Genomic DNA, 24,032 nt, shown 5'->3' on the forward strand with positions numbered 1-24,032 from the left:
CTGCAATCTGTACGTGTTGGAAACTTTTGATGTTGCTGAAGTGTCCTCTTCCAAACGATCGTTTGATAGTTTGCACGATTGACATGCTGTCATAAAGCATCCTCTGTTGGGGCAGTTGTTGAATAATCTTTCCCTGATGATATAGCTTCAATCTAAGATAATTTATTTCGGATACAGTAGGTTTGGAGTGGAAAAGGAGGACAAGGAAATATTCAATTCTTTGAACACATCAGAAGCCACTTCGTTTTCCAGTCCCACAGATGTCAGTAATTCATAGTTGTCTTTATATACTTTCCAAGTTGACTTCTTCCCATGCCTACTTATTTGACTGGTTGTATCACAGCCTGTAGTGCTGTGAATTGAAAGCAAAGAGGACCGTATACCACAACATGACATGTCAGATGCAATCTTATAGATTGATATTAATCTAGTTGGGTTGCTTCTCTTCATCCATACGCGAGAGCCTAAATTATGCCACACAAGAAGGACGAATACATCTGTATTGTCGCTAGAAAAGAGCAGCGATGTAAATCCTTCATCTAAAGATTGTTTTCCATGCAACAATATCCTTGTGTCTGCTTCTTTCTGGTCTGAATGTAGGTCCGGGATTTCTTTGGCTGCAGAATACACTGCTTTACCAGATGAAAGGGCTCCAGTTAGTACTTTGTTGTCAGGTAATCTTTTTGAATGTTTAAGAAGTTCCTCACTGAGAAAATGAACAAGGTTCTCTTTGTTCTGCGGCAGCGCCATAAAATGCCTCCATGATGCTGGAATTGGCGTTCCTCTGTGTTGAATAATCCTTCTGATGGGTAAAGCGTTTCCAGATCTAAAGTTTCTTGTACTTGATTTAATAGACGGAGAGACATGTCTATCAAAAACAACATCAATTCTATTGCATGTTGCTGAATAATTGGAAAAAATAAGTTCAGTGAAAGAATTTGCAAGGTATCCAAAAGTTTTACCACTCTTTGGTTTATCAACCTTGTGCACACAAGCCATACCATCAATAATCAGTTCTACTGAGCACTGAAGATTCTTTTTGTTTGCAGTGGCTACTGTATCCTGTGTTAGAAGCTAAAATAAAGCAGACTTATGATAGGTGAAAAATCCGACGTGAACAGAGATGGAGGATATTCAAACAGCTCATGTTGTAGGAGAAATCGAAAATCAACACTTGGACATCGGGCTATGCATGTAATTAGTCGCTGATTAACTTGTGTGACAGACTCCAAATGTCTTACTTTTGTCTTACTTCGTTACGACGTTGTCTTTGAATGTTTTTTGGTTTGATTTTGGTATAGTCTCAAACAGATTAACTTGGGATTCAGGAAGTAGACGTGTCTTAATGATAGTGTCAATAATTCGTTTGCCATTTTCAAAAGCATTGAGAATGTCATTTGAAGTATCTTCCGGAATAACATTTTTTGTTAATATCACTCTCAAATCATTATTGATATCACAAAACAGTTGAAAGTTCACAAGTTGTTCTTTAATTACTGATACATCAGTGATGTCCCTCTCTAGTTGTTTCTTAGGTTGTTCATTGTGAATGAACGGTGTTTGAATGTCAATGTTGAACGATCTTATGTATGTCATGAACAAGCAAGCGGAAACAAATGGCATTTAATAATCGGACATTACATGAATCGTTGTAGACTTCACTGAAGCAGTTACAGATGACATCATATGTAGTGTTGTGTTTATTGTCTCTACCTCTTTTGAACATGACATCAAAAATGAACATATAGCAAAACGAATTTGTAACACAGATGAAAGCTATGATACTCGGTACAGTATGTGGAAGTGACTTGCTAGTCTTTAGTCTTAAAATCAAGTACATATCTAAGCATGCACATATTTTGAATATGCGTGTGTGACTGTGCATGGCCCTTTTGAAGGAGAGAAGGCGGAAAGTGCGAGAGTGGTTTACAGCGCTGAACAAGTAAATAACTTAATATACTGTAAACAACGGTGCTATGTTTCATGCTTAAAAAGTAGATTTCAACCCTACAAGACCTGATGGCTTCTTCGTAGCCCTGGCATAGCGTCTGCATACCCTTGCATAACCCCTGCATGTGCATGGTCCCTGTAAGAATCACGTTTGAGGTTTAAATCACCCGTAAATCGCTAGAGAGAATCGTAAACCTATATCTGAGACTGTTCTTGATGAGTGGTACTTAGTATTGAGTACTGGGTACACGTACTGTACGGGGTAGCAAAATCGTACGAGTTGAGATTTGATGCAGCGTAAACAATCGAGTAAAAAACAAGTTTGTGACATTGCTATTGAAGTGTCTGGCACCGTTTTTAAGGTACAAGTATTTTTAGAGAAATCCTCACCGGGTAATGGATACGGTCTTAGTGTCAAAATTTCACAGGGAAGAGAGTGGGGGTGGTAAGTTGAGATTTTGTGTGTATATGTCCTTTATGGTGGGTTTTGGGTTTATTTTTGCGATATCTCGAACCGCTCTTGAGTTATAGTACTTGTGGTGTAAACATTCCCAACGAGCAATGACGCCAAATCCCCACATTCTACACTATTACTTCAAAACCATCGTACGAAGTCGGGACTTGATATATATATACTTGTCTATACCGTCAATAACAAACAGTCGCGGCTGCTGGTGAAATGTGGGTCCATCGACACCGTTCCTGTCCTGGTTGAAGCCCATAATCAGCTCAATTCTAGCAAGGGCGTGATTACCTGCCGCAATTTGCAGGATGTCAGTTGATAAAATCTGTGCAGAGCTCCGTGACTTCCATGTTACAGGAGTCCAACGGATTCACGTGAAGAAGAATGGGCAATTAGAGGCGACACATTCATATATCGTCATTTTCGACCTGTCCACCTTACCTACTGCTTTGAAGGTTGGCTACCTCCAGTTGAAGGTCAGACCGTACATTCCTTTTCCGCTTCTTTGCTTTAACTGTCAACGGTTTGACCATTCTGCGCCTTCTTGTAATGGGACGGCCACTTGTGGGAACTGTGGTGGTCCTCCACATGATCCTGCTCCATGCACGATGGATCCGAAATGTGTCAACTGTACTGGTGCCCATGCTGTTTAGTCTAAAGATTGTTCCAAATTCAGGGAGGAGAAAGTGATCAAAGAACATATCGTAACCGAGAAGATCTCTGCAGCGGAGGCCCGCCGTAGAGCTGAGCCGAAGTCACATTTTAGTACCAGTTTCTCTTCCTTGGTGAAATCTATGACCTCTGTGGGAACTCAGACAACAGATGCATCCACGCAGACCGGCTCTGTTCCGGCTTCTGCTGGCTGTTGCACTTCTGGTGCCGTCTTAATGTCTTGTGCGACTCCATCGACTGCTGCTGCCTCTACTGTTTCTGCGCCTCGGTCGTCCGCCAGGGCTACAGCCTCGCAGTCCTCTAGTAAAGGTACTTCTGTTCACTCTCTCCGCGACCAGTTTTTTGTCCTCTACTCCTGGCACACCTAGCAAGCCTCCGAAGAAAGAGCGAAAGAAAAAGATGGTGATACCAACTTCTCAGTCAGCATCCTCTGACCACACTGGCAAGTCAAAGTCATCCCGTAAGCCCTCTCCGAGCCCTCCCGACGAAGAGAAGATTAAGCAGAAACCACGCAGTTCCTCTGCAAGCGGTGTCTCGTCTATGGAGGAGGTGGAGGATGACGACTTAGATGCATTTCAACTTGGGTCTGGTCGTAAAGGAAAGCATGGATCGAAACTGTTTGTTGTCGATTCTGCTTAACTTATGGCCTTACTCCAGTGGAATCTCGACGGATATGCCAATCACCATGCGGAACTTCGTCAGCTCCTGTCAATGTTGGACCCCGTGATCTTCTGTCTCCAAGACTCACTTCACGTCTACCAGCATTTGTCTAGTCGCCGGATACACGCTATATCGTCACGACAAGATCACGGCTGGTCGTGTGGCCGGCGATGTCTCTCTTAGAGTGTCTGACTGCTACCATTCCTCTATGCTGCATGTTACGAGTTTTCTTCAGATCGTTCCTGTCCATATCTTTCTGCACTAGCCTATGACCATCTGCTGTGCGTACACCCCCGCACCGATGCCTTTACTGCAGCCGATCTGGAACACGTCTTTCACCAGCTTCCTGCCCCTATTGTCTTCGTGGGTGACTTCAACTCTTACCATACCGTCTGGGGATCTTGTCGGACTGAACCTCGTGGTCACGAGATTGTAGCTTTTCTTGCGCAGACGAACCTGATTCTGTTGAACGATGGCAGTCACACGCACTTCACTACTTCTACTGGGACCTTTTCTCATCTGGATTTGTATTTCTGCAGCCCAGCCCTGGGAGCTCAACTTCAATGGCTTGTCCATCCAGATCTCTGTAGCAGCGATCATTTTCCACTGGTACATACTGGGCTTCAGCTCTCTCCAGCTGCACCGTCGACAAGATTCAATCTGTGCCTAGCTGATTGGGCACGGTTCTCTGCCAGCTTTGACTTCACCCAAGACCTGCAGCAGTCTGTCGAGGAACAGTGTGCGGATTTTCAGCGGAGTATCTTATTGGCAACTAATGCGTCCATTTCCGTCCACCATGGCCTTCGTCGCAAGCGCGTCGTTTCTTCGTGGTCTGCAGAGATTGGCCAGGCTATCCGTGCACGTCGACGAGCCTTGCGTGCTTTTCGTAGTGCTCCTAGTGATGCTAAGTTGGAGCAGTTTCGCCGCTTCCGTGCCCGAGCAAAGTATGTCGTCAAACATTCCAAACGTCGTAACTGGCGCGTGTATGTGTCTTCACTTTCTGCCCAGCGTTCAGTCTCCAAAGTATGGCTAAGGTTCGTCGTCTACAAGGGCATTCTCCTTCTAGTGAGGATCCTGCTTTGGTTATTAATGGACTCCTGGTCACCGACCAAGATCTTATGATGTCTGAATTGAGACAGCATTTTGCTTATATTTCCAGCTCTGAGCATTATCCAGCGGCCTTCCTGCCCATCAAGCATCGTGACGAGCGTACGCCTCTTGTCTTCCGTTATGCTAACATCAAGAACTACAATACCCCTTTACTGTTGCAGAGTTATCTGCTGTTTTACGCTCCACGAAGGACACTGCGCCAGGTCCGGATCATGTACCTTATGCCATGTTTCGGCATCTCCCGCCTGAAGGTCACCGCCATCTTCTTGATCTCTTCAACCAGCTCTGGCTGGAGGACAGTTTTCCTGTTGCTTGGCGTGAGGCTTATATTATCCCGATTCTAAAACCTGGCAAATTCGCTACGTCTTTTGCACACTACCGACCCATCGCCCTTACTAGCTGTCTCTGCAAAGTTCTGGAGAAGATGATCAACAACCGTCTCGTTTGGTTCTTTGAGCATAATAGCTTTATTTCCAATTTCCAGCGTGGCTTCCAGCGCTATCGCTCCACGACAGATCACCTTGTTCATCTGGAGACTGGGATCCAGGACGCCTTTTGCCACCGTGAACATCTTGTGGCCATTTTCTTTGATTTGGAGAAGGCTTATGACACTACTTGGCGCTATGGGATCCTGCGCCAACTGCATACTTGTGTCCTCCGTGGCTATTTGGCTGCTTTTCTCCAGAACTTTCTTCGCGAGCGTTACTTCCGAGTAAAGATTGGATCCATCCTTTCTGCGTCGTTTCTACAGGAGAATGGAGTTCCCCAAGGCAGTGTGCTCAGTGTAAAGTTGTTTGCTGTAGCTGTCAACAGCGTGCTGCACGAACTTATACCTTTCGTTCGTGGTTTGTTCTACGTGGATGACTTCACGATCTACTGTCGGTCCCATGATCTTCGCACCATTGCACGCCAGTTACAACTGACGCTCAACCGCCTGCATCAGTGGTCTCTTCGCTCTGGCTTCAAGTTCTCTGCCAAGACCAACTGTGTACGCTTCTGTTGTCTCCGAAACTATGCTTTTGAACCAGATCTTTCCTTGGGACCTGATCGCCTCCAGTATGTTGAGTGCATTCGTTCCTGGGCCTCCAGTTTGATCGCCGTCTTACTTGGAATCAGCATGTTCGCGCCTTGAAGTACAGCTGTCTCCGCTCCATGAACTTGTTGCGCCTACTTTCTCATACCACCTGGAGTGCTGACCGTGTTGTGCTGCGTCGCCTTTACACAAGTCTCATTCGATCGAAGATTGACTACGTCTGTGTGGCTTATAATTCTGCTCGTCGCAGCGTACTACGCCACGTGGACATCTTCCATCATCTGGGTCTGCGAATTGCCACTGGGGCATTTCGTACGAGCCCAATCCTTAGCTTGTATGTCGAAACTCACGAGCTGTCTCTGTTGCACCGTCGCTAAGTCCTGCAGCTAAGATGTCTCCTTCTGAAGGCTATTCCTGATCATCCCTCTGGTTTTACGTTGGAAGCTGGTCCTCGCCTTTAACGTTATCGGACACAGCCTGCAGTCACTAGATCTTTTGGAATCCGTGCCTTGGAACTTCTGGCAGATCTTGCTGTCGAGCTACCTCCACTTGCTGTTTTGGGTTTCCTGCCACTTTCACCCTGGCAACTGCTTCAACCGGCGATCAACTTCTCTTTGGCGCAGTTCAAGAAGGCAATTACCAATGACCAGGAATATCGCCAGGAATTTCTCTCTCTCATGGCCTATCCGGGCTACCAATTCATCTTCACCGATGGCTCCAAGCACGATGACTCTTTTGGCTGTGCTTTTGTTCTGGAAGACCACCGTTCCCGAGTTCAGCTTCATGCTTCATGCCGTCTACAGCGCAGAATTGGTAGCCATTTTTGGAAGCTCTTCAGCATGTTCGTCGCCGCCAGCTTCGCACTATTGTAATCTGCTCCGATTCCAGCAGTGTCCTTCATAGCTTTGCCGACGTCACGTCTCCATATCCACTTGTCCAGCAAATACTATTTCAGTGCCATGAACTACTTGCTGAGGGCTATGATCTTCGGTTCTGTTGGCTGCCAGGCCATTTTGGCATTCCTGGAAATGAACTTGCCAACACTGCTGCAAAGGAGGCTGCTCTTCATGGTCGTCGTTGCCGCCTCCCTGTCCCCAGCACTGATGTTCGTCACGTCTTTGCTCGTCTTCTGCATCAACGCTGGCAGTCATCATGGGATCAGCAGATCAACAAACTCCGTGCTATGAAGTCCCGTCTTGGAGTCTGATCGTCGAGCTCCCGCCCTTCCTGATTGGAAGAGAGGACTTTGGTTCGTCTTCGGATTGGTCATAGTCATTTGACACACGGATACCTTCTGCAGAGAACTTCTCGTTCTAACTGTCGCTTCTGTGGTCAACGCTTGACTATTCGTTGTAGACTGCGTGCCTGGTGCGCCTGTGCGTGTTCAGTTTGACCTGCCCGCTGACCTCCGAACTCTGTTCAGCGATGATCCTGGCATTGTCTTGAAGGTGTTCCGCTTTCTGCGACATCAGCAAGTCTTATCAGCAGGGCCCGGATCTTGTTGACCTAAAAAATTTTAAAAAGTGACCTATAAAATGACACTAAAATTCCTGTAAAATGACCCTAAAAATCACAAAAATTGACCTTAAAACTTACGTTTTCTCAAACTTTTATTTCATTAAACATTGACATTTTTTAATATCCATTGGATTTTTAATTAACATTTCTCACTCATATTCAAAAAGTATTGTTTCACTTAGTTGCAGACCATTGATCATTTATTTCTATTGATCATTCCATTGTACGGCATTGTAAGTATTGAAAGCGTCAATTCACCCCCCGAGTTGAAACTAGGAAGCTCTCTTAAACAATAAAACTTAGCAAGTTTAGACTACATGAAAATAATAGATAAAAACCTTCTAATGCATTTTTAGTTATTCACGTGATCACATTCTTTGTGGTCAATAGCCCAAAACTATCTGTTTGGGCACCTACCAACCTCCGCCTTTCGTTAACCAGCTACAGTTTAGTTTTCATTAGCTTGTTAAGAATGCAGTTTTTCCACTCCAACAGTCAGGATGTAAGAAAAGAGATTATTCAACTTCGTCATTTCCACATCCGTAAACTTTGTTCATTTAAAGATGTCCTTATGTAGAAAAAAAGAATAAAAAGACCATAAGTGACCTAAAAGTTACCTTAAAATATTAAAAAATGACCTGAAATTTCAAAACAGCAAAAAGTGACCAAAAGTTGACCCTAAAAAAACATATTTTTTGAACCTAGAATTGATGGATAACGGTTTTATTTAAACTTGCCTTGTCCTATGCGTAACAGAAGAAAGTTGACTTGTCAACAAAATCCGGGCCCTGCTTATCAGCCATTTGACTTTTCTGTGTGCTTCTGTAACTATCCAGTGTTTTGTTTTGTGCGTGCACCGTTTTTAACATTTCTTGCATTATTTATTATTTTATCTTGAATTTTTCTTTTTCTGCACTCAGCCTGGTACCTTGAGTGACTGTTTTAGTGTGTTCCTTACGACCTTCTCCCCTACGGACAGTCTGGCTTTTAGCTGTGTGTGTTTGCGTCTCTTCGCGTTTACTGCGTGTCCTCTCACCTAGTGATGGGTGCTAAAAGACCTCCGTCGTTGGCGCACCCACCCCAACCTTTTCAATTCATTTCAACTTATTATTACTAATCTATGTCACAGTTACAGTAATACATCACATTATGCTGTCTGATAAAAACAATGATATATTGTCGAATTAATAAGTTACTTTACCTAGGTACAATTTCGGCAATATAGTATTGTTTTCATCAGACAGCATAATGCGATATATTGCCGAAAGTGTTACAGAGATAAGTAATATTAAATGTTTGATTCAAAAACTTTTTATTACTAATCTATGCGACAATTATGGAAATACATCACATTATGCTGTCTGATAAAAACAATGATATATTGCCGAATTAATAAGTTACTTTACAATTTCGGCAATACATCATTGTTTTCATCAGACAATATAACGCGATGTATTGCCGAAACTGATACACAGCTAATAATTGTCTGGTTTGGTCAGATTTTATTATTCGTTAAGGCCCACGTACTTCCAAAGCTAGAATTAGTACTTATGTAAAATTAAGATACATAATGATACGTTTCATAATTAAATACCAATTTGCTGTTTAACTTTTTTTTTTTTAATTGTAGGCTTCTTCACATTTATATTGATTCTATGTGGAATTAGTATGTGCCCTTTGACGTATGTTGTAAGTTTTTTCTGTTCAACCCCTGGAACGACAATGTATATCTTCTTTTTTATTAATATTATCTGGGGTAAGTTAAAAATGAAGTGATTTCTATTTAAAGTTGCCAGATTATTTATATTTTTCAAAAAAAAAAAAAAAAAAAAAAAAAAAAAGGGAAGAATTTACTTTTTTTAAGAGGAGGAAAGGAAAATATGTAATATTTAGAATTTACATATAACAAACAGTTTTAATTAGAAACATAGAATTTAATTAGATATGAATTAGAAATATAGAATAATATTAATTAGAAACTGGAGGAATTTCTTTAAAATAATTGCAACATATAAAACACAAAAATGTGTGTGACAATTCCTGCTGACTGCGCACATGGCTCAGATCTCTCGTTAAGCTGTAGAACCTCGTCTCATATAGTCTCGGACCTAAACGGGTCGCTAAACTTAAATCCCAATCAAATATATATTTCAGAATGTTTGTGATCTTTTCATTGTATTTTAACGAAGGCTTTGCATTTGTAACCTTTATACACTGGCCAGGTATTTGAACGAAATCATAGACTCTCACGTTGGGGGCCCTAGTAACTCCCCTAATTATTATAGGGTAATAATTGATACTTCGTTGGAAAGCTTATGAAACATTGAAATACCATGAAGAAGAAGAAACAAAATACCATGAAATAATATGAAAAAACTAGAATTTGGGGGGCTCTGGGGATCCTTACAGTTACCCTACGCAAACAAAATTAAGCTAATGTGTATGCAATAGACTTGTGACAGTAATATTTAAAAATGGTAGCCATTGCTTCAATAGAAAGCGAGATAAAATTTTAGAACAAAATTTCTATAAAAACATTTTCGAAGGGCTGTTGCAGACCTTCGTGACGAATTCATTAAATCTGATGTTCTCTCCCATCCCCCCTTACCATAGTACCACGTTATATGCACAACACGTTTTCATTATTGTCTGTAGAACATACAGAAACAAGAATTATGCTTCTAGACCAATCCAGTGAAAAGATATCTTGTCTTATATAGAACCGTCTAGAAAATAAACGTAATTTACGTCAAAAAACAAACTCAAAAAATTGTCCAAATTGAGTATTTTGGCGTTTAAAGGTTAAGAGTCTCACACCCTTGTTATACGTTCAAAAAAATCCTTGTAGGACATTTTTCAATTCACAAGCACTTGCAGTTCTGCTTTTATCAGTTTACAGCACGTTCTTCTTTCTAGAATCAATATACCACACTTAGTCAAAAATCCGATATGATCGAGATGATATTGACAGATAAAGGCTAAAATGCTGAAACCAAATTATTCTTAAGATAAAGTTAGGACGCTGGTTAGATAGAACATAAAAATGCGACCTGTTGCATTTCGTCTCTGAATAGTAAGTTAATATGATCGGGTTGTGTTATTACCAAAGTGTAAGAAATCAGTTCCTCTAATTAAAAAAAAAAAGAAAAAGAAAAAAATCGCACTAACCTTTAAAAGCATTTTCAAAGTATCGAGGACTATAATTTCTTTTTAATATTAAGAAAAATGGAAGGAATTGTTTTACGAAGAAAATAGAAACGGAATAGAAAATAGAATAATTAAATTGGAACAATGAAGTTTTTTTGGTTGCAATTAAATCGTCACAATATGTTACTGTAGAAATACACAAATATTAATGTTCAGAATTAAGTATGATTACGGGAATTGTCCTGTTCAGAAATAATTAAATTGGAACAATGCAGTTTTTAAACTGCAATTAAATCGTCACAATTTGGTTTAAATTTTGAAGATTCCCTGCAAGCGGCAGGTAGCGCAGTCAGTGGCGGATCTAGAAGATAAAAACTGGGGAGGGCAGTCAGAACGCAGACACTGATAGGTATATCATGAGTTTATTATAAACTTTCAAAAATATATGAATAATAGTTTCAATTGCTTTTATCACTGATAACACCCTGGCTAGAGGCTAGGCGCCCCAGGCCAGGGCTATATCCGCTGCTGAGTGCTGCTAGCGAAATATATTGGCTTAACTGTGTACTGTTAGCAAGTAGAATTAGTCACAGACTGAGATGATTTTGTGTTTCATAAATAATAACAATAATAGTTATTACTATTATTATTATTATTATTATTCTAATACCAACAGATCACTTACCACAAGTAGTACATTTGAATGCAGTACCACTAATGCCTTTGAATTGAGATAACAGTTATCTGTTCAATACACTACGTCAATTTTAGTCTTTCTTACCACAACTATCATGCCTTTCACAATTGTCAAAATACAATTTATTCCCAAACAATCCTAAACACACTGTTTTCCTGTTTCTATTTACATCCAATATAAATATTTCTCTTACTATTCCCAGTCAATTTTCTGCATTCCTCCCTACATTTACGCTTCAAAATCGTCGAATGACTTTTAATTGTTTCTGCGTACTTACGTATTTCTGACCGTAGAGTACAATTCTCCACAGGAGACACATTTCACCAATCTTCATTCAATGACAAAAAGAAAAAAAAAATCTTCTTCTCAAATTCCTCTTCTGTCATTCCTATTTATTTCTGGTTTTCACTTGGAACGTTGATTTTACAACAGAATATATTTAAGTATATTGGATATTATCGTTATGCCGATGACGTTTTACTATTTATAAGTGATCAAGGCTTGATTTTCCTTTTCTGAGGCCCGGAGCATAATTTGCTGGATGAGGCCCCTTCTTACATTTTTCGCTTTAAAATTCATACGAACGTAGTTCAAGTTGTTTCTGAATCTAAGACCCTGAGCCTAGGCACCGTAGGCATGAGCCTAAATCAGGCCTCCTACGTGATGAAAATACTCTTTCACAAATACTTGAACAGTTCAATAATCAGAATCTTAGGTTGAAACTCGCTCTCGAGCGTGAATCTGATAACTGTCTTCCTTTTTCAGATTTACTGATTACCCGATCACATAATAAATATGTAAGAAATGTATATCGAAAACCCACTGTAGGGACTACTTACATACATCAACAGTCAGCCCATCCCACTGTGCAAGACCAATATTTGAAAGAATTTTTTTCATAGGACAGTACTAATTTGTGATCCTCTAAGTGATCTCAATGGTGAAATACAGCTTTTTTTCAAATAGGGCAAGAGAATGGTTATAAGTTGTGTATCACAAAAATGGTTAATCAAATACATAGGTCGGTACAGGTTCTTAGAAAAAGCTATCACCAAAGGAGAAAACACCTGAATAGGAATTTCTTATTTTCCACAATTATCGAAAAAAAGGTGTGTCGAAAAAAAGTGCCCATTTTTCAGTGGAAAGTTCAGTGGAAAGTGCAGGAAAGTTCACATCCAATGTATTGTCATCGAGGTCTCTAACACAGTCGCGTCTTTCTGAATTAAACCAAGTTCGTCAACAATTGTTTGCACAATATTGATTTCATTTTGGTAACAATTATTGGATCACTTGCGTCTGATTGGTCCCTTTTTAAATATGCATTTAAAAGTGCAGCACCTACTCGAAGGTCAGCCATCATGTGGTGGAAGGCTTTGATGTCCCAAACTTAGATGAAAAATTTGTAGCTATTTTTCAGTCGTCCATTCATCACCTCAACGACGTATCTCACTTTGGTCATATGTCTGCTCTCGTTAGCTTCTCTTGTGGTCAATTGCTTCCTTTTTCCTTCCATCGGAGGCATCTTGACGTCAAACCCTCGCTCAGTCTTTGTGGAAACGACTCTATCGAAATCCCGATTAACCACCAAAATGTCATCCGGCTTGAAAATATTATGGAAATCTGGGTGGGTCGTTATCAATTCCTAATATTTTCTGCATCATTGGATTTCCCCTCAAATGGCTTTTCGAGAACATTGAGGATCAACCCATTCTACCTACGATCATTGCCAGCTTTTCCAAGTTCCGTTTCTTTTGAGCATTGAATGAATGATGCTGGAAAGAAAGTTGCCGGTTTTTTGCGTATATATGTAGCGGTATCGACTACTATTACCATGCCAATAAGCTTCCTTCTAACAACAGCTCCTGGGTTATTAGTGTCATAGTTGACCGTAAAAACATTCTGTCATAGCATGATAGGCCTAGATGATTTGGCACAAAATATACAGTCAATAGGTCTCTGGCAAGAGTCAAATAACGACGAACCGACGTTTTAGGTATTTTGAAATATGTTCCAATTCTGGTCAACGAAATACCCCCTCTCAACCAATTCAAATAAACACCAAGAATTTAAGATTTGGTAGCCCCATGACAATTTCGGTAGAATTTCGATAAGCTGATTGAATTTTGCTCTTTTAATCCCTGTTAGTGTATGAAGTTCCGCATCGCTCATGTTTTCAAACGGGGCTTGACATTAGTCTGGACCGGTTTCTTTAAATGGCTTCAAGTTAGCCGTTAGAAGCGTCACCATACCAATCATGTCTTGCAATGAAAACAGACCACTACGTTCTGCTCTGATGTTTTGCATAGCATCGGCAGTGAACAACCCTTCCCGGAAGTGACACTCGCAAACTACACATTTTGGAGGGATCCATATTTTCTTTTCCTTAAGAACTTGAAGTTGAGTACACTCTTTAACTGTAACCAAGTGTGATTTCGCGCCATCAATAAGGCATTTCTCATTATTCTTTGGAACTCCAAGCAGCAACATTTTAAATTGAAAGCCTAAATGCTAGCTTTCATATCTAACCCTCATGGGTTTCGAGATATGGCCATCTTATTACAACTATTGCAACTCCCATCTTTTTCCATCCCAGCCTTTTTATGTCTCTTCTAGGGGAAATATCAAAAAACGCTTTAATTATTTTAAATGAAATGTCTAAATACCAAATTTCATATCTCCAATCTTAAAGGATTTCGAAATATGGTCATCTAGTTATAACAACTGTAACCAAACTCTTTTTCTTCACTTGTAGGGGCTATATCAAAAAACGATGAAATCCTTGTCTAATTGTTTTAAATGGGACGTCCATATATCAAATTTCATGTCTCTACCCTGTAAAGATTCGGAGATATATACATTTTACTATAACAACTGTCACCCCCATTTCCGTCCCTTCTCCATTGAATTTCCAAAAATTCTTCCCTAGTATTACCTTACATCATAAATCCTACGCACTGTCAAAATTTCCAGTTTCACGATTACGCGGTTTGGCCTGGATTTTTTGATCAGGTAGTAAGCACGTCTTTTATACATTGTGTTTCATATAAAATGACCGATGCTTATAAATCAAACGGCTTAAGATAAAAAGATGAAACAAAGACGAGATAGAAAAATGTCCTAGGGCCTATTCAATGGAGAGTATTGTTTTTCCTCAAGGCTACCTAGCATGGAGCACTGGAGGTCACTTGAAAACTTTAAATAGAAAGGTATCTCATTTGATATATCATTGAAAAGATCATGAGAAAACAAACAATTAACCAAGAAAGTCATATTTTAATTGACAGATCAATCAACCCATTACAACACAGAATACCAGATACCATGTCAATTTTGCCTTAAACGTAGATCAAGTGTCCAGAATATGCTTTCACATTTTAAAAAGTAATGATGCTATACATTCGATTCTAGATCCAATGTCCAAGATCAGATGAAAATTAAGGTGAAGCATCCCAGAGACAGAGAGATGAAAAACTAGCCCTCTTCAGTGCCGTGCCCTGAAAAATCAGCGCCCGGGGCGACAGTATACGACTGCGCCCCGGTACGTGTGAGTGAAGTCGACAGACCAGCTGCGAAGCGCCACCGTGGTTGGGGCGCCCCGTAAGAAATTTTCAAAAGTAAACCCTGATTCTCCTTGATTTTGAGCACTTTTTATTACTTTTTTCCTTCACTTTATTCATTTTATATGCAGGTGGTTCTTTTAGCAAGTGTCTAATAGGGACACAAAATGTATAATTCTGACTCTGATCAAATTAAATATTAGATTGAAAAAATACTGCTGTTAATCTAAAATATTCCAAGTAATTCTTTCTCTCTTTTATTCCTTCTTTTCTTTTTTCCTCCCGAATTTTGAGCCCCCTTACTTCGGCGCCCTGGGCCATGGCCCCGCTCGACTTCCCCCTCCAAGGCATGGTAGTGGCTCTCTTGATCAAAAATGTTTAAGAATAACCTTGTTCTTCTCCTGCGGCTAAACAACACAGTTTCAAAAGCATATATATAAGGTGTTGGCGTTATGATTCTCTTCCATTTCAGGAAGAAGATGATGCTATAACTGTTTCTCTACCCCCCCCCCAAAAAAAAAAAGATCTCCAAATTTTAAGAAAGAAGGTGAAACTGAAAAGGACCAGGTCCTCTGTCAAGAGATGTCAATGTGATTTCCCTATAAATTTTAGAAGTGATATATGATTTTGAAAAAAGCATATGGTGTTGGGAGCCTTTTGAATATTTCAGTGACAACTCGGTCCTTCATCGAATACTAATTTTAAACACAGTGTAGCCTTGACCAAGCACACAAGATTAATGTTCGTAAGTTGTTTAACATAAAATGCAAAGAATAATATCCCTATCCAATCTTTATAGGAGTACTCAAGCTGTACCCTTGTCAATTTTTACGAGAGAACCCGACGTTAATCAATACTAATATTACAAGATAGAAAAGAGAACAGTGATAAGTGTAATCTTGAACGAGACTGAGGTCCCTCTCAATAATTCTCAGTACTGTACATTATTTGACCTTCAGATCCTTGTAAAGAATGAATATTACAGCCTTTTCTTTGATAATAAAAGGTTATATTATAAGAAGATGGTGCATCGTCATTTCTATGAGGAAGTGCCGACAAATAATATATGTAACCTGGAGAAATAAAACGTTTAATAAATGTGTCATGTACTAGTTTAAGACGTGAAAAGTTTCTTGTACTACGTTCAAAAGTTACAATATTATTCTCCAAACTTTGTATATGTTAATTACACCTTTGAAATGTTTATTTTAAGACTTTATTTTGATATTATACTTATATACAGAGTGTTTCAAAACAACACTGACAACGGGGGGGGGGGAGGTGATTCCTGACACCAAGATAAGACGAAAAACATAGACCAACCTGGGAAATGAATCTTTTCGGAGTTACAGACTGCCGAAAACATTATATATATATATATATATATATATATATATATATATATATATATATATATATATATATATAACTTTAAAGGTCCATAACTCCAAAACTCGGGGACCTATCGTAGTCGAGTTATCCAAAAATACAGTTTCAGAGTCCTACCTACTCACACAGCAAATTTTGTAGAGGCTGTTTGGCTACGGGCATATAATTTGAAGTTCTCACCAACTATCTTTATAATTGTTGCGTAAGTATCTTAGGATTCTGAAACATGGATTTTTGGATAGCATACATATTAGTTCCTAAGTGGTCTTGACCCAACTACGGTACGTCCCACAGTTTTGAAACTTTGGACCTTTAATGTTCATTTCTTCTCTTTTCATATAAAGGAAATAGAATTAGAGGAGATTGAGCAGGCTATTAAAGCGCTGAAACCTAAAATATCTTGTAGTATAGATGGCATTCCACCGTATGTGATGAAGGGCTGTTTAGAAATATTCAAGCACCCACTCCATATTATCTTTAATATATCCATTAAAACCAATATATTTCCAAATAAATGGAAAGAAGGTCTCATTTGCCCTATTCCTAAATCCGGAAACAGAAATGAGATAGAGAACTTCAGACCCGTAGCCATCCTATCTCCCTTTGGCAAAGTTCTTGAAACCATATTATACAACAGAATTTTAAACCATGTAAAGCCTGTCATATCTGAACATCAATACGGATTTTCAGGGAATAAATCCACAACAACCAATCTAGCAATAGTAACGGATTACATAGCAAGAAAATTAGACAAAGGCGGTCAAGTGGACGAGTGTTCCTCAAGGATCCCATTTAGGTCCGCTATTATTTCTTCTTGTAATTGGAATTGCCAAAAAGGATATTTCAACCTATGTTAAAAACTTTCACTTCCTGTTGTTTGCCGATGATCTCAAATTATATTCTAAAATAAGCACAATGGATGACTGCACACAACTCGAGCAGGATTTACAGGGTGTTGGGCAATGGTGTGATAAAAACAAACTTTCATTGAATATCTCTAAATGCAAGTCTTTATCGTTCTCAAGGAAAGAAAATTCCATCAATTATCCGTATATAATTAATGGCATATCTCTGTGTAAACCAAATTCAATTAAAGATTTAGGAGTAATTTTTATTCAAAATTGACCTTCTCTCATCACATCGATGCAATCTCTAACGCTGAATCAGAAACCTCGGCTTTATCTATAGAATGGGAAAAGAGTTTAGAAACGAGTCAACATTCATTAAACTTTATAAATTGTACGTAAGGTTCCGATTAGAATATGTGTGCGTTATTTGGACCCCGAATGTAAATAATTACTTACAAGCACAGAAAACAACAATTTAAATTTTTAAAAATGGTTACGTACAAGAAAACAGCTTTCTATCCGAAACAGATTCCCTACGAGGACTTAGTAAGGAGTTTGAATTTCCTAACGTTGACAAATCGACGAAAGATGGTTCATTTACTATTTTTTTTAATATAAAGTATTAAATAATAAAATTGACTGTTCAGAGCTACTCACGAAAGTATATCCGAGCGTTCCAACAGGCAGAACAAGACCAGGGAATACTGGTATATTTTTATGCGAAAGGGCACGAACAAATATTCTCAGTAAATCTCCGCTGTGGAGAACGTGTGACTCCTACAATGAATTAAGTCATAAAACTAATGTTTTAGATATATTCAGTATGCCAGAATATGTATTTAGAAACAGGATTATTACCGGGTACCTGACACTCGAAGTGAATTGATTAATTGTACGGATAAATGTATATATGTCTATGTATGTATTATACGACACTATAATTAGGCATTAAGCCTGTTGTGTTGTTTTCTAAATAAATAAATGCTCCCGCCAAGTGAACTTTGTGGTGGACAAACACCGTGTGCGTGGGTTTTCTCGGGGTACTCCCGTTTCCTCCCACTTTCTTCATTCCACCATTTCATTCATCTCTCATCATCAACCGTCTCCTTTAGCCTAACCGGCATAACCGTGGGACGTAAAACTCAAAGATTTTATTTCATTTTCTAAATAAATAAATAAATAAAATGTTTTTGGCAGCCTATAACTCTGGAATGAAGCATTTGTGCACCCAGGTTGGTCTATACCTTTCGTCTTATCTTGGTGTCAGGAATCACCTCCCAAACGTTGTCGGTGTTGTTTTGTAACATTATGTATAAATGTTAATTTGAACTCACATTGTATACTTTTACTTGCAAAGATGATATCACCATTTCTGCTGCCATAATTTTTATTATAAACGTTTTTTACTCCAAAATTGAAAATTACCTTTGAATTTTGTAACATATATTTCTCTTACAGTTGCCTTGACACTAGGGTTGCGTTTCCCAGACGTAATGGCTTGTTTTGTACCGGTATGGCCAGCTTACTCGGCACTTCTTAAGTTTGAAATATTTAGTATGAAAGCTAATAAGTGTAGACTTTTTCTTTCCGGTTCAAGAGACCAGTTGTGTAAAGCACCGGATGAGAGATACGTAGAATGTTGCGGTAAGTTTTATATAGCATGATGATAATATTATTAACAAGAAATTATTGACTTTGGCATTTAATTAATTTAATATGATAAATTACATTATAGAACATTGTTAAGAATCTCTAATTTTGAGCTGAAGATGTGAAGGAATCTTATTTTAATTTATAGGAGGAAATTTATTTAATATGTGCAGCTAATGTGACATTGTTAGTCAGTTCTTGTAACTTAACCCTTTCGGACCCAGGTAATTTTTTGGCATTTTCCTACATTTTCAGTTAGTGGCTTTATCCAATTAATATGGTTAAGACCTTATTTTTTAGAAGAGAGATGCGGCTATTTTTTGGTGTAAGTTACATTGCAGTATTGCCGATGGGAGAGAAAATAATTAAGGTAAATGTAGGGGTGAAAATTTCCAAAATATTCCCTAACCAAATTTCAAGATTTTTCCCAGCTGGCACTACTGTACTATATTGGTCCAAGTCACCTAAACAAATTCTTTGGTGTGTTGACAAAGTACAGTGAAAACCTGAAGTCGATGGCTGCCACACAAAGAGAGAAAGAAAAAATCTCTGTCATCATACACCTGAAATTTTGACACTTTTACGCCCAAGAAGCAAAAATCAACATATATGCCGGGGCTACATCTTCCCTAATTATCCTATTGAAACTTTTATAGTGCATTCTGTAGGCCAAAAAGGATGCTCTCAGATAGTGGTACGCTTGTTCCAATGTAGCCAGTAAGAGGGGAATAATAGAGGGGGCGAAAGGGAAGTTTTCCGAATTTTTCACCTAAAATCGGGAATTAGTTTTCTTGGCTGGCTGGAAATACTGCCACCAGACAGATGCAAAATATCTGAAAATAAACCTTGGTACCCCACTAATATATCCTACAAGTATCATGGTGATATCTAACAAAGTAAGCATGAAATTAAAAAAGTATTCTACCTCAGAAATTCATCATTTTCTTATCATTTACAGAACATGGTTTGCTATAAACCTCAACTGTACTTTCCCTAATTATCCTACTGAAACATTTTATGGTGCGTTGTATAGGCTAAAAACGAGGCTTCAGACAGTGGTTCGTTTGTTCGAATGTAGCAATGAAATAATAGAGACAAAAAGGGATTTTTTTAGGAAATTTTCCAATAAAATCGGGAAAATTTTGTAGCTGGCAACACTGCTACCAAACAGATGCAAACTATCTTAAAATAAGCATTGGTACACCACAAATATATCTTACAAGTATCATGGCGATATTTAAGAAACAAAGCTTCTGATGGCAGTGCACATTTTTCTATACGAAGCAAATGCAGGATTTGAAAGTAAACTAATATCTGAACTGTATGTAAATATAATTTGCAGGCATCTGAAGATTACTTTAACATGATTTTGAACATAACAGTCTTTTCTATTACTAAATACTTCAGAGTTAATAACACACACACACACACACACACACACATATATACATACACACACACATATACATACACACACACATATACATACACACACACATACATACATACATACATACATACATACATACATACACATACATAAGAGCAGAGACAACTTCTCCTTTCTAGCACTATCGCCAGTTCACGTATCCAGAGTACATTACGGTTCGTTGACACCTTCACCCTCAATTCATATAAAAAAAAAGAACAAAAAAAGCTAACAAATAACAGGGAAAATTCGCACTGAGACAGTTTGCTTATTTTTTTTTTTAACACTTCCTCCTAAGCACACTGTTCTGCCATATCATTGGAGCAAACTCCCATATTTTTACGCAAACTTTGAAACCTTACCTTTTCTAATGATTTGGTAAATATATCAGCTACCTGATTTTGACCCGCAATATGCTTTACATCAATTTTGTTACTTTGATAGCACTCTCGTACAAAGTAGGATTGTTGGATTTGTTATGGCAACATTTATGCCGAGTTTGTTCTTCTTTTGTTTCTTTTGTTCCTTCGCTCGTTTTCTATCAGCTGTAGTGCAAGTGCTAATGTTAGAATAAAAATAGTATTTTTTTTTGCCTTCTATAATATAACATTAACGTTTTATTGTAACATCTGGCGACCGTGACACGACTGAAAAACAACTTAAATAATGGAGAAAGTAAAAAGAGTTAGAACAGTGGCGAGAGCTGTATTTACAAAAATAGCAAAAAATGTGGAACAGTGTTGTAATGGCGCGAATGTGAACATTGACGAAATTAAAGTGAACTTTGAATTATTGGAGGATAAATACAGGGTGGTTGATGAAGCACACAATGAATACATTGAATTGTTAAAAAAGAAAGTGTTATGTATGCACTCTTCGGAGGTATTTGTTCTGCACCTTATGAACATAGTTGTTATCAAGTTAGGTTGTATAGTGTGAAAGGAGATTATGCATGCAATTTTGAAGCGCTGAACCAAGATACAATGTGACGTTAGTAGTTGAAGGTCTTAGGTCTACAGTGGGAAACGAAATCTGACACTGGCAATAAGACCAGAATGCTGCGACGGGTTGATACCAGAAGTTCTTACAAAGAGGGTTATTTTGTCGTTTGCAAACCGGATATTTGACACCATTAGGGGTTACTTCTCCAGTGACGTTGTATCCAAAGATCCTTTTGCAAAAAAATTGGCTATTGGAATTAAGTTGGGACGAAGAAGTACCACGGGCAGTAAGGAAGAAATTTTTACAGTGGGTAGGTGAATTGCCTTTGTTGAAAGAACTTTCATTTCCTAGATGTATACAAGGAGATTCAGAAAATTGTAGCCTACATGTGTTCTGTGATGCAAGTGAAAGAGACTATGCTACGGCAGTTTTTCTTAGAACTGTTACCAGACAAAACATTAATGTGCAGTTAGTACAAGCCAAGACAAGAGTTGCTCCTATAAACAAATCAACCATAGCAAGATTAGAATTATTGGCAGCTACTATTGGTGGGGGACTAGCTACTTCTGTGATTGAGGCCTTGAATCTTGAAGGTATACAGATTTATTATTGGACAGATTCTGCAGCAGTTCTTGCATGGACTAAACGAGATGAGCAATGGAATACTTTTGTTTGGAATCGAGTGCAAGAAATCCGAAAATTAAGTGAAAAAGAAAGTTGGCATTACGTACCAGGAACCATGAATCCGGCGGATTTACCATCGAGAGGATGTACTTCAGAACAACTGCTTGAGTCAAAATGGTGGGAAGGTCCTTCGTGGCTGCGACGACCCAAGAAGGAATGGCCAGAACAAAAATATGAGTACAAAGGATAAATTATTACACAGGAAAAGAAAAAGACGGTCTCATCAGCTGTGATTAATGTTGGAAAGGAGACAGTGACTGGTATTATCGGTATCCTTCGAAGTACGAACAATAAGTTCGCATAATAGGTTGGATGAAAAGATTTATTCATAATTGTCGTTCTAAGCAAAGAAGAAACAACGAATTGTCTGTTGAAGAATTGATATCAGCAGAGAAGACTGTTATTAGACTTGTCCAAACAGATTCCTTTGAGGGTGTTGGCGACAAGAATTTGAAATCTTTGTGTCCGTTCGAAGACAATGACAAAATCATCAGAATAAAAAACAAAATTACAGAACTTTCAGATGTTGAAACCTTTCGTTATCCGGTTATGTTGCCAAGCACACATCCAGTAGTAAAAAGGTTAGTTTGCGATAAACATGTGGAAGCTTGTCACGTTGGTGTTCAAGGTTTGTTGAGTCGTCTTAGGGAACAGTTTTGGATACTCAAAGATAGAAAAACCATTCGATCTATAATAAAGCAATGTGTCATATGTAAACGATATACTGCCAAGAAGTTGGAACCAATCCCTGTAGCCCTACCCAAAGATAGAATCAGAGATGCAGCAGTGTTTGAAGTAACGGGAGTGGACTTTACCGGACCAGTTAGACTACGAGATGGAGGAAAAGCTTGGATTTGTATATTTACCTGTGCAGTATATAGAGCAGTGCATTTGGAGCTTGTTTCCGGATTATCAACTAGTGACTTTCTTCAAGCCCTTAGAAGATTTATAGCGCGTCGAGGCCGTCCTTCGGTCATTTACAGTGACAATGGCACGAATTTTGTTGGCACAGAAAATTTATTGAGCAGACTGGATTGGGAATGTATAACGCCTTTTGCAACTGTGAAACGCATCAAGTGGAAATTCAATCCACCCAGTGCTGCTTGGTGAGGTGGATGGTGGGAGCGTTTAATTCGATTAATGAAAGGACTGTTAAGGAGAATAATTGGGAAGGCTTAGCTAAATTATGAAGAATTCATTACAGTGTTGTGTGACTGTGAAGCTGTCATGAATGGTCGACCGTTAACTTATGTTTCTGATGATAGTTCAGATTTATTAGCTTTAACTCCATCTATGTTTCTGCAGCAAGTTAGAGAAGTAGGAGTACCGGATCTCGACAACTTGGAATTCGTTAACCTATTGTAAAATCCAGCAAATCAGAATGCCGTGGTTCTTTTTTCTTATTAATATTTGGATAAATCCTTCTGAGTTAGTTCTGAATGATGATAACAGCTATTATAATGTTTATATAAAGAGGGAATTGGATCCCCTTACTTCAGTGTTTGATATAAGGATACTCGCATGTACTTAAATTGTCTGTCTCAATGTAATACAGAACATTATTTTCCAGAAGAGAAGAATGGATTTGCCCATTGCTAGAACATATTTTGAGTATATATGTTATACTCAGTGGTCGAAGTGAGACGGTGTGAAGTGGTATGCCATACCGCCTCTGGTTTTTCAGTAATGAGGACATACCGTCTCTGGTTTTTCAGTGATCAAGACAGTATTTAAATAGCCGGTATGTTGAGTCAAAATCATAATAAAACATACCGCCTCTGCTTTTTTTTCCACTTCGAACTTTTCAGATACATTGAACCAAGTCATTATCGAAGAATTGAAATTAACGGCAATACAACTGTGCTGAGTGGCATTAATTTTAATGGTGGAACATATACAAAGAGATATAATCTGGTGGTCTCAGAAACTGATTGCTAGGAATGTAACGGAATATTTTATTTAAAAAGTTTTGATTAAATTATGATATTACTAAAAACTTTGTTGAGATATTGAAACAAGATTTTTTAGTTTTTGAAAGAGCTTAAGTGGAGCGTAATCAATACTTTAAAATATTATATTTGTTTCAAATACAGTAGAGTTTCTAATAAATTATATTAGTGGCCGATTAATATGGAAACATTTTGAAAATTTATAAATGTATTCAATATTTTACAGCAGATACTTGATTTATGTTGTTAGGTGTAAATATAGTAATAGCTCACGATAGGATTATATTGAAACTTGTGTATCTATTTAGTCATAATGTTATTGAAGTAGAAGTCA

At 38.5% G+C, this 24,032-nt stretch overlaps 1 protein-coding gene across 2 annotated transcripts in view; it reads left to right on the forward strand.

Annotated features, from left to right (window-relative positions):
* LOC145686627 (phospholipid-transporting ATPase ABCA3-like) overlaps positions 1 to 24,032 on the forward strand; it is a 252,882-nt gene that overhangs the window by 197,875 nt on the left and 30,975 nt on the right. Inside the window, exons 18-19 of one of the 2 annotated variants that reach the window (XM_081760094.1) lie at positions 9,037 to 9,162; positions 18,503 to 18,688. The exons of the other annotated variant lie outside the window; for it this stretch is intronic. Coding sequence (XP_081616220.1) covers positions 9,037 to 9,162; positions 18,503 to 18,688 — 312 coding nt within the window. The remainder of the gene's footprint in view (positions 1 to 9,036; positions 9,163 to 18,502; positions 18,689 to 24,032) is intronic. 2 annotated transcript variants of the gene reach the window in all.

The sequence above is a fragment of the Thermobia domestica genome, chromosome 5, assembly GCF_964235325.1.
Source record: "Thermobia domestica chromosome 5, izTheDome1.hap1.1, whole genome shotgun sequence".
Classification (NCBI taxonomy): domain Eukaryota; kingdom Metazoa; phylum Arthropoda; class Insecta; order Zygentoma; family Lepismatidae; genus Thermobia; species Thermobia domestica.